The 12,665-nt window shown below is 36.8% G+C and overlaps 1 protein-coding gene across 1 annotated transcript in view; it reads left to right on the forward strand.

Annotated features, from left to right (window-relative positions):
- The window catches only part of CFAP210 (cilia and flagella associated protein 210), a 35,271-nt gene that overhangs the window by 1,461 nt on the left and 21,145 nt on the right, over nt 1-12,665 (forward strand). Inside the window, exons 2-5 of the mRNA XM_006734712.3 lie at nt 94-237; nt 6,568-6,794; nt 10,071-10,244; nt 10,348-10,541. Coding sequence (XP_006734775.3) covers nt 94-237; nt 6,568-6,794; nt 10,071-10,244; nt 10,348-10,541 — 739 coding nt within the window. The remainder of the gene's footprint in view (nt 1-93; nt 238-6,567; nt 6,795-10,070; nt 10,245-10,347; nt 10,542-12,665) is intronic.

The following is a 12,665-nucleotide window of genomic DNA, read 5'->3' on the forward strand; positions in this document are numbered from 1 at the left end:
GGCGCAGTCCCGGTTTCCCAGCCCTACGGCCCATTGCAGCGCGTCCAACGTTCCTTGGCGGCGGCGGCCGTCACTTCCCGCGGCGTTGCTAAGCAACTGAGCCGTTTGGCAAACATTCGGCCGGCTGGAGTCCTACTCGCCCAGCGTCGGAGTCGCCTTTCCAAGTCACAGAGGGCACCCCGTCAGAGAGGCTGGTGCGGTTTGGTAGGCGCTGTGGACGGGCGAAGGAAGGCACAGGTGAGCTAAACTGGCCTATCTAGGCACAGGGATTGTTTCTGGCCTCCAGGCATAGGGTGAGAGGCAAGGGTGGCAAATGAGAGTTTTGGTTACTTTTTGAAAAGGGCTCCACCAACTCGAAAGCAGCCCCATGGGCATTGTTGGGCTCTGTGTAAATGGACAGTTTGCCTTCAGGTAAATGGGTAGGTGGGGAAAAGTTTACACATATAGGAGCGGAGAAAAGGTAAGTCAGAGACTCCCAGTTGACCAGTTGGTCTGATCCTCAAGCTGTGCAGTTGCAGCTCCAAGAGTCTGGTGTTTGCTGAATTCCCTTAAGCTTTTGTTATTCATTGAGTGAATTGGTATATCTCTTGGAAATATCAATGACCTCATTACAGTCTTGGCTGTGCTGTGAACCTACTGAGTGCTCTTAGGAAAGTCTCTAATGGAAATGTCTCAATTTCTTCATCTCTAGAGTGAAGGAGTGTAAAAAATAATGCTACTTAGGTATTGTAATCTAGATGACCTGTTATAAAAATCTGATTTCTGAATAGAAGTAGCCTAGGGGGACATCTAAAGAACTCTTTAGCAATTCCAATGATTTTATTTTCTTAAGTCTGTAAATTCCCAATTAATGTTGTCAGGGTGACCACTTGAACCTTGGGACTTTGGACTTTCTTCATGTCATTGCCTGAATTTCTGTAGCAGTAGAGCCTCTTTATGCCAGATGCAGAGTGAGGGCCAGCCATTGTCTCACCAGTGGACACTACTGGGTATTTCTGCAGTGAAGGGCCATAAGTAGCAGCAGAAGGTCCTGACTGGTTGGAGAGAGACAGTACCTATGTGACATGTATTGAAAAAACACAATTACTCTCACATACTCATTGTCTTATATACACAGTACTACAGTAAAAGACTTTGACTTATCTGATAGATGTTAAATAATGTTTTGTGTCATTCGGTCCAAAAGTTACCATCTGAGGGGTATCTGACTGGCTCAGTCGGTAGAGCATGTGACTCTTGATCTCCAGGTCGTGAGTGTGAGCCGCATATTGGGTGTGGAGATTACAAATAAATAAACTTAAAAAAAAGTTACCATCTGAGCCTCACTGCTAAATTATTATCTCCAGGGTGCCTGGGTGGCTCAGTCATTAAGCAACTGCCTTCGGCTCAGGTCATGGTCCCAGGGTCCTGGGATCGAGTCCCACATCAGGCTCCCTGCTCCGTGGGAAGCCTTCTTCTCCCTCTCCCACTCCCCTCTGCTTGTGTTCCCTCTCTCACTGTGTCTCTCTCTGTCAAATAAATAAATAAAATCTTTAAAAAAAAATAAAAAAATAAGTTATCTCCATTTAGAAGAGGGTGAAGTAGGAGAGGGGTTCAGATAGGTAGACCACTATCTGTAAAACAACTATCTAAAGATTTAGTGGGGTGACATCAGCCAGAAAGGTGGGATAAGAATCTCCAAAAGTCCTCCTCTCTAATAAATCAAAAAGAACACTGACAAAAAAATTGTCAGAACCAACTTTTTTTTGAGAACTCAGGAAGTTAACCAAAGGCTTGCAACAACCAGGAGTGTTTATCAGGAAAAATAGCTGAATCTTGGTAACAACAATAAGTTTTTTGGCATTTTAACTTGCTCTAATCCCATACTTTTCTCCTAGCCCCATGGAAGTCTAGAAAACCACTGCAACCACAGTGAAATCCAGTGGCTTAGTAACCTGTGGAGGGGGCAGAACAGGATTGGATCCTCCCCAAAGCCTCCCCGCCTTTTTTTAGATAACTGTTATTTGACCTGTCTCACAGTTCCCCTGGAAAATCCCACTCACAGGGCTTGATTTTATTTGACCTGACTCAGAGCTTACTGGGTATGTTTGTTAAAACGATCAGTAGCAATTTTTTTTTTTAAGATTTTATTTATTTATTTGACAGAGAGAGAGAGAACAAGCAGGGGAAGTGGCAAGCAGAGAGAGAGGGAGAAGCAGGTTCCTGCTAAGCAAGGAGCCCAATGCAGGGCTCTATCCCAGGACCCTGGGATCATGACCTGGGCCGAAGGCAGCCGATTAACCAACTGAGCTACCCAGGCACCCCAACAACTTTAACATCACAGCTATCTGACATAGTGATAACTGTTGGGTATAAACAACAAACTAACCAAAAAACTTAAGAATACCTGGGAAATGAGATGTCCATAAGGGGTAGAAGCTCCCTACTTATTCCTGGGAATCCAGAAGGACAAATGCATGCATAGTGCTATGCACATGCCCAGGAAATACCTGAGAATGAAGCTTTCACCTCTGGCTGAATTTGAGGCTCTCTGTGAGAAAAAAAGTAAAGGCTAAGACAGAGTTGTAAACTATCTGCCTGAGAGTCGAAGTCATGCTCCACCATTCACAGAGAGTTTCTTGGCAAAGTCTGGGAAACTTATTTAAGAAAATTAAATTTAAAGAAACTCTATCCAGTTCTTAGCTGACAACTAAACTAACCAAGCTGAGATTCCAATAGCCACATACAACAAAGAATACAGACTTTACAGGCTTAGTTCAGGAAAATCACTAAACAAACAACAACAACAAAAACAAACAAACAAAAACCCTGGATGTGGGGGGAATCTAACATCTAGACTTGCCACATATTACTTAAAATGACAAGGCATGCAAAGAAATAAGAAAGTATGTCCCAAACAGGACAAAAGTTTTAATAGGAACTGTTCCTGAGGAAGCCAGATGTTAGACTTCCTAAACAATTTTCTTGTGTAAATTTATAGCTATTGTAAGTATGTTCAAAGAACTAAATGTCAAAGGAACTACAGGAAAATATTAAGAATGCCGTCTCACAAAATAGACCATATCAATAAAGATACAGAAATTATAAACAGAAACTAAATAGAAATTTTGGAGTTGAAAAGCACAATATTTTAAATGAAAAATTCACTAAAGGGTCTCCATAGCAGATTTGAGCTTGCAGAAGAAAAATTCTATGAATTTGAACATATGTTGATTGAGAGTGTCCAGTCTAAGGGGTAGGAACAAAAAAAGAATGAATAAAAATGAGCAGATCCTCAGAGAAATGTAGGACACCAACAAGTATACCAACATGCATGCAGTTTGAGTCTTAGAAGGAGAAGAGGAGAGAAAGGGGTAGAAGAAAATATTTGAAGAAATAATGACTGTAAACTTCACAAATTTGATGAAAAACATTACATATTAAAGAGCTCATTGATCCTCTAAATAGAATAAACTCAAACAGATCCAGAACCAGACATAGCTTGATCAAACTGTCAAAAGACAAAAGCAAGAGCAGAATATATATTCCTCTCAAATGCACATGGAACTTTTTTCAGGATAGACCATATGATAGGCCATAAAACAAGCCTTTATACATTTAAAAGGATAGAAATCATACAAAATATATTATCCAGACACAGTGGAATGACATTAGAAATCAATAATAGAAATTTGGGGAATTCACAAATATGAAGAAATTAAATGCTTTTAGATTTTAAAAAATGGGTCAAAGAAGAAACCATGCAAATCAAAACCACAGTAAATGGTGACTGTATGGTGACTAACATAACATAATAAAAAGATGGTGGCTGTTAGAATGGCTATTATCAAAAAGATAAGAAATAACAAATGTTGGTGAGGATGTGGAGAAAAGGGAAGCCTTGTGCACTCTTGTTGGAAATGTAAATTGGTGCAGCCGTTATTGAAAACAGTATGGAGGTTCCTCAAAAAATTACAAATGGGGCGCCTGGGTGGTTCAGTTGTTAAGCGTCTGCCTTCGGCTCAGATCATGATCCCAGGGTCCTGGGATCGAGCCCCGCATCGGGCTCCCTGCTCAGCGGGAAGCCTGCTTCTCCCTCTCACACTCCCCCTGCTTGTGTTCCCTCTCTCGCTGTGTCTCTCTCAGATAAATAAATAAAATCTTTTAAAAAATTACAAATAGAATTACCATATGATCCAGGAGTTCCACTTCTTGGTACTTACCCAAAGAAAATGAGGACACTAATTCAGAGAGATATCTGCACCTCCATGTGCATTGCAGTATTATTTATACAAGTCAGGATATGGAAACAACCTAAGTGTCTACTGATGGGTGAATAGGTAAAGAAAATATGGTTTATATGTACAAAAATATTATTTAGACACAGAAAAGAATAAAATCTTGCCATTTGCAGTAACATGGACTTTGAGGGCAATAAATCAGACAGAGAAAGACAAATACTGTATGATGTCACTTATATATGAGAAACATAAAAAACAAACAAAAAACTCCACAAACCCCCCCAAAAAACCAAGCTCATAGATAACAGAGAGCAGATTGGTGGTTGCCAGAGGCAGGAGGTGGGCAGTGGGAGAAATGGTGAAGGAAGTCAAAAGGTACAAATTTGCAGTTATAAAATAAGTCCTGGGGATGTAATGTACAGCATGGTGACTATAGTTAATAATACCATATTGCATAATTGAAACTTGCTAAGGGAGTAGATCTTAAAAGTTGTCACAAGAAAAAGATATCAATATGCTTAACAATATGTTAATCAAAAGGTAGATGGTTTAACCTAGTAGCCTTTGTTTAGTTAGCCTTTAATTGTAAGTAGCACAAATCAAGTTGAGACAGTTTAGGCAAAACAAAGGAAATTTGTTACAAGGATGTATTTGTCAGGACTCTTTGGTTACAAGTGACTAATCAAACTCATAATAGTTAAAACAAAAGGGGACTATTTGGGCTCACATAGCTGGGAATTTAGATATAATTTGATCCAGGACACTATTCTACTTCCCAGCTTTGTGTAGTAGCTTTATTGTGTAGGCGGATACTTGGTATGTGATAGGCAAGATGGTACCTATGGTTCTAAACTCACACTTTACTTTAGCAACCAATTTCTCAATCCCATCAACCTTAATTCAAACCCCAAGGAGACTCTAATTGATCCTGGCAGCTTTTCTCTCAGTATCTTTATCTCTTTCTGAAGTCATATGATTTCTTGCTCCTGCTTTTCTCTGTATGTCTGTTTCATTCCTCTTATAATAAAAATAGTAAACATAATAATAGCTAATATATATTGAGAACATATTGTGTGCCACACTGTATTCTAAATTTTTTACATATATAACTTAATTTAATTCTCACACCAACCACATAAAATAGGTCCTATTAATATCTCCATTTTGCAATTAAGGAATTAGAGAATTAAATAATTTTGTCTAGATTTACATAGTTCATATGTGGTATGTTCATTTAGGATGCTTTTTAATTCATATATAGAATACCCAGCTCAATCATATTTAAAAATAAGGAAATTTATTTGCTCATGAAACAGGAACTCCAGGCTTCAGGTCTGATTGATTTGGCATCATAATGAGATCCTCATTGCCCCACGTTCCTCCTTTGTTTTTCCTTTGTGGTTCACAGTAATAGCTTCATTGTAAGGCTACTTCCTTTTGTGGCCATAGGATGGTTACCTATCTGTTCTTCATGCTTCCTTGTTCATATCTAGTTTAAGAGTCACTCTCAAATGTCTCTCCCAGAAGAACAAGAAAGAACTTTCCTAAAAGTCTCAAATTTCTTTTCCTTTTGTTTTCTTATTACAGAAATAATTATTGGCAAAGGAGATGCAAGTATTCTTAAACTAATGAGGCCCACCCTGAGACTGTAGTTAGTTCTCCAAATTACATTGTTGCTACTCAATTAGGAAGGGGTTGAATAGAATCAATGATGATGTCTACAACTTCTAAAGATGAACATCCCCCAAATTTCCATTTATAGACTGCTACTTGGTCAATTTTGAAAAAAATGGGGTTTTTTTAAAAAAGATTTTTTATTTGACACAGAGAGATCACAAGCGGGGGTGGGGAGGGGAGGGCGGGCAGAGGGAGAGGGGAGAAGCAGGCTCCTGGTCGAGCAGGGAGCCTGATGCAGGGCTCGATCCCAGGACCCTGGGATCATGACCTGAGCCAAAGGCAGACGCTTAACCGACTGAGCCACCCAGGAGCCCCTGAAAAAAAAGTTTTAATAACAACATTTGTTTAAAACAACAATGTTTAATAACGATGTTTTAATAACCAGAAGGTATTATTGATCTCAACTTTAAAGATGTTGATACTGAGTCTCCAAAAAGTTAAATGACTTGCCTAAGTTTACAGAGTAAGGAAATGACCAAGGAAAGACTCAAATCTGTCTTTTGATGTCAAGTTCTTATATACTTTGCACTTAATCTCAGTGTTCTTAAAATAACAAGAATAAAATTATTATTTAAAACAATTTCCAGACATCATGGCAATATAGAAATGTCTGAGGAAAAATATTTAAACTTTTGAAAGTCTTTAATATTCATTTTTAAAAATTTATTAGAAATAAAGAACTCTGAAGAAGATCAAGCTCTCTATCCACCTCTTCTACCTAGCAAGGTAGATCTCCAGCAGGTTACCATAATTCCACACAATGAGTGGAAAAGGATTCAAGATAGCCTTGACAGTTTGACAAGAGAAGCGGCATGTCTTCGTGCAGAAAGAAAGGCAAAGAAAGAAATGCATTTCCGGTCCCAAGAAGTGGTAAAGCATTGGACTAATACGTATGCAGTAAGTATTAATCACCCAGGAGTACACATGCACTGAAGACTGACTCTTTTTTCTTAGTACTCTTTTAGAAAGTATTTTTTACATGTAAAATCATAAAAAATACTTTGAAACACATTTTCAATAGCTTTATTTAGGAGAAGTGACATACAATAAAGTAGATATATTTAAAGTGTACAATTTGATGTTTTGACATATTTACACACCCCTGAAACCATTATAATTAAGATAATGAACATACTTATCACCCAAAGTTTCCTCATACTCAGTTTACTCCCTCTCATTCCTCCCACCCTTCTTCAGGCAACTGATCTGTTTTCTTTTTTTTCAAGATTTTATTTATTTATTTTATTTTATTTTATTTTTAAGGTTTTATTTATTTGCGAGAGAGAGAATGAGAGAGAGCATGAGAGGGAAGAGGGTCAGAGGGAGAAGCAGATTCCCCACTGAGCAGGGAGCCCGATGTGGGACTCGATCCTGGGACTCCAGGATCATGACCTGAGCCGAAGGCAGTCGCTTAACCGACTGAGCCACCCAGGCGCCCCAAGATTTTATTTTTAAGTAATCTCTACACCCAATGTGGGCCTTGTACTCACAACCCCGAGATCAAAAGTTACATGCTCCATCAACTGAGCCAGCCAGGCAGTCTTGATCTCCTTTCTTTTTTTTTTTTCTTTAAGATTTATGTATTTATTTGAGAGAGAGAGAGTGTGTGCACCTGTGCACACACAAGCAGGGGGTGGGGCAGAGGGAGAATCTCAAGCAGACTCCCCGCTGAATGCGGAGCTGAATGCGGGGCTCCATCTCACAACCCTGAGATCATGACTTGAGCTGAAATCTAGAGTCCATCACTTAACTGACTAAGCCACCCAGGTGCTCCTGCCCTCATCTGCTTTCTATTATAAATTTCATTCAACACAATTATTTTGAAATTCTTTCATGTTGTTCTGTATATCAATTGTTCATTCATTTTTATTGCTGAGTAGTATTCCATTGTATGGACGTACCACACTTTATCTGTTCAATTGTTGATCTTAGCATCAACCAAATGTTGATATATGAGCTGTTTCCAGTTTTCGGCTATTATAAATAAAGCTGCATATGAATATTCATGTATAAGTCTATTTGTAGACATATGCTTTCACTTCTCCTGGGTAAATATCTGGGTAGAATGGCTGGATAATATTATGGTTGCATATTTAACTTTGTAAGAAACTTCCGAACTGTTTTTAAAAGTAGTTGTAATTTTACTTTCTGATAAGAAGTGTATAAGTGTTCTATTTTCTCCACATTCTTACCAAACTTGCTATGGTCAGTCTTTTTAATTATAGACATTTTAATAGGTATGAAGTAGTTTTAATTTGAATTATAGTTTTAATTTGAATTTCTCTAATTACAATGATGCTGAACATCTTTTTATGAACTTTTTTTTTTTAAGATTTTATTTATTTACTTGATAGAGAGAGAGAGAGATCACAAGTAGGCAGACAGGCAGGCAGGCAGGCAGAGGGAGAGGGAGAAGCAGGCTCCCTGCCAAGCACAGAGCCCAATGCGGGGCTTGATCCCAGGACACGGGGATTATGACCTGAGCCAAAGGCAGACGCCCAACCGACTGAGCCACCCAGGCGCCCCTTATTTTCTATTGTCTGTCTTCTTTGGTGAAGTGTTTATTCAAATCTTTTGCCCATGTTTAAATGGGGTTTGTTTTGGTATGCACCTAGGTGGCTCAGTTAGTTGAGCGTTTGACTCTTGGTTTCGCCTCAGGTCATTATCTCAGGGTCCTGGGATCAAGCCCCGAGTTGGGCTCCATGCTCAGCGGAGAGTCTGCTTGAGATCCTCTCTCTCTCTCTCTCTAAACTAAATCATTAAATCTTTAAAAAATAAATGGGGTTTGTTTTCTTATTTCTTATTATTGGGTTTAGGGAATTTTAAAAATATATTCTGAATACAGATCCTTTATTAGATATTTGATTCAAAAATATTTTCTCCCAGCTGTGGGAAGGGACACAGAAACTTGTAGTACCTTGCTTTAGGAACAGTGTTCATAATTTATTCTTTTTTCTAGAAGAGGGAAAAATATCGTGACATACCATATATTACAAATATTATATATATCATATATTACATATATCATATATTACATATATTACATTCTGAAAAATGCAAAACTACAGGGAAAGAAAACGGATCAGTGGTTGCCAGGGCCTGCAGATGGGGGGAGTGGTTGGTGTAACAGGGCATGAGGGTATTTTTGGGGGGGATGGAACTGTTCTATGAGTGACGACTGTGCATTTGTAAAACTACACTAAAAGGGGTATGTAAATTATACTCTAAAAAACTTGATTTTAGGGAAGTACCTTGTTCATAAAGGGATGGGGGAGTGGAATATACTATATATACACACAGAAGTAGCACACTGTACATAATACTTTATATCTCCATGGATGTTAAAATATAAGAAGAAATATAGTAAATGTGGTAGAAATGTAGTCGTAAAAACTGTTTTATAGGCACAGAGATTGACAAAATAATCAGAAGAGAGAGCCTAGAAACACTCACATGTTATATATGGGAACTTGACATATGACAAATGTCAGTCAAGTCAGAAGGGAAAGGATTGGGTATTCTATAACTAATACTGAGGTAATTGGCATATGGAAAGATGAAATTATATCCTTATGGTATAGAATATACAAAAATGAATTTCAGCTGGATGAAAGACCCAGATGTGAAAACTAAAATAGTAAAAATTTAAAATATAGGATATCTTCAGGATTTTAGGGTAAAGTAAGGTTTTCTTAAGACATAGAAAGTATGACCTGTAGAGGAGAAGAGAGACTTCATCTGAAATGATACATTGGATAGATTCCTCATAGGTGTAGAAGAGCATATAAACATGCTACTGTTGATTTTTTTAAAGGAATAAAAATAGTAATATATATATTTATATAAATATGGAAAGGAACTTTGGAAGCAAATATAAGAAACTGATAATAGTGGTTATCTTTGAGATTGCTGATGGAAGTTAGGATTAGAGGGAGAGCTTCCCTGTATACCTTTACAATATTTTGGAGTTTTGAACCATGTAAACATGTTACCTACCCAAAAATTCAATTAAATTATTAGCTTATAAGTGTAACATATTTTATTTATTAATGATATATACAACTACAATAAAAACTCATAATGAAAGCTCAAATTATTTCATATGTAATGTTAAATTTTGTGAAATTAAGTTGAAAAGCAAAAACAGAAGACTGATTTTTTTCTTTTTTTTAGGGGATGAAAGAACAGAAACTCGAAGCCAAAAAGAAGCGTGATGAAGAAATAGAGGCAGAAAGACAAATTCTTGATATAGAGGAAGAAATACACAAACAAGGAGAAAGAAAAAAGGCTATTGAATTTGCAAAGCAATATCAATTTTACCAGACAGAAAGAGTGAAACACTTTCATGTACTACTTGGGTTTTCTTGTATTTTTCTGTATATTTAACGTATCTATACATAATAGACTTTATTTTCTTAAAATGCCACAATTTTTTTTTTTTTTTTTGTAGTCAGGACTTCTTCTTAGTAGAGTTATGAAAGAACGTGATGCACAGATTGAATTCCAAAAGAAAAAAATAAAATCAGATAAAAAATGGGAAGAACAATTGAAACTCAGCATTGAAAAAGCTTTTAAAGAAGAACAAGAAAGAGCAGAAAAACGACGCAGAGATAGAATGGCTCTTGCCAATGATCATTTAAAACAGTATGTATATATAAATTACCTTTTATTGTATCTTATTTTTCTCACAAAAGCTTTTTTTTCAGATTATAAAAGTAATACATGCTGAAATACCTAGTAAGTAGAAAAAATACGAAGAATGGTTAAAAGTCTCTATTACTCTCTTACCCAGAGATAATATATTAATTACTATTGTCACAATAATGCTGCATAACAAACAACCACACAATCTAGTGTCATTCAACAATAAACATTTATTTCTCATGCCTCCGTGGGTTGGTTGGGCCTGGCTGTACAGCTTTTCTTCACACTACAGAACTGGTTGGGTTTGCTGGTTGCTGTGGGGAGGGCTCTGATCTGCTCCATGTGTATTCATTTTTAAGATCCAGGATGAAGGGACAGTAGCCACTTGGGGAAACTTTTCTCATGGTATTGACAGAGATGCAAGAGAATGAGCCCAAGCTTACAAGAATATGGCTAAACTCAAAGGCAAAAGTCAAGGAAGTGCACTTGATCTACCATAAGTCTAAAGCAAATCATATGACCAAGTCTAACAACCGTGGAACAGAGAAACGGACTCCCATGGAAGTGGGAAGTGAGAGAGTGAATCTTTTTGAGCAATAATCTAATCTACCACAATAATCTGTTATTGTTTTGACATATTGGTATATAGCCATATGGACATTTTTTGGTGGTGGTGGATGGGGTCAGAGTCATTGAGCTATAATTTACATTTACTAATAAAATTCACCTTTTAAAAAGCATATAGCTATATAACTACCCCTAAATCAAGATATAGAATCCTTCCATCATCCCAAAATTTCCCTCATGCCCCTTTGCACTAAGTTATATTCTTCACCCTCAGGCCCTGGCAATCATTGAGCCACTGATACAGACTTTTTTTCTAAGCATATATACTCATATTTTATAAAATGAAATTGGATCAATAGTGTCATTGTATATTTTTTCACTTACCAGTGTATCATGAGCTTTTGCTATATCAGTAAATAGAAATCAAACCTGAACTTTTGTTAAGAAGTAGCTACTATATATATCAGGAGAGGGGATTATATTTGTGTATAATTTTACTTACTTTTCTAAATAGCTGATACATGCAAATAGGAAAAGGCACAAAGGGGATTCAGTAAAAAGTCTCTTCCTCATCTACCGGCCACCTTGTTTTTCCAATGTGAGACTTACCAGTTTCTTTTTTTTTTTTTTTTTTTAAAGATTTTATTTATTCATTTTGAGAGAGAGAGAATGAGAGAGAACACATGAGAGGGGATAGGGTCAGAGGGCAAATCAGACTCCCCGCCGAGCAGGGAGCCCGATGCGGGACTCGATCCAGGGACTCTAGGATCATGACCTGAGCCGAAGGCAGTTGCTTAACCAACTGAGCCACCCAGGCGCCCGAGACTTACCAGTTTCTTTACATTGTAGTTTAAATGTGCATAGATTGTGTAAATGTATCAAGACATTTTAAACAATATTATACTTTTAAAGAAAAAAATTATTTTTGTACTTAAACATATCATTAATATATAATCATTACAGAATTACAAAATACAATAAAACAAAATGAAAATTAAAATCACAAGAAACTCTGTGTTCCAAAGTAGGTACTGTTAACATTTGGGCATATATTTGTCTACTTTTCAAAGTTATTTTTTTTAATTTTGCAACTAATAAAGAATATATACTTGTTAAAATTCAATACAGCAAAATTTGGAATAAAATTGAAAAGCCCATCTTCATATCCACCCTTTTCAATGTCTCTTTAAGTCCCATTTTTCTCTTCACAAATAGCCATTATTAATAGTTTTGTGACTACCCCTTCAGAATGTTTTATTACTATTACTAATATCTGTATACAGGGCATATTTAACTGTGTATATATTTTTAACAATGAATGTTTTCCAGTGTATTTTTCTGTAAAAATACATTCATTTGTTCACTCAACAATATACCTTGAATATCTTTTTTGCCAGAATATATGGATCTGTCACATCTTTTACAATAATCATATTGTACACTAAGGATATACCATTATTTATTTAACTATGTTATTATTGAGGGAAGTTTGGATTTTTCCCTCCTCCATTTCTAACAATGCTGTAGTGAACATCCCTGACCATATATATTTTGTAA

This window comes from Leptonychotes weddellii, chromosome 3, assembly GCF_054177405.1.
Source record: "Leptonychotes weddellii isolate Sample4059 chromosome 3, ASM5417740v2, whole genome shotgun sequence".
NCBI lineage: Eukaryota > Metazoa > Chordata > Mammalia > Carnivora > Phocidae > Leptonychotes > Leptonychotes weddellii.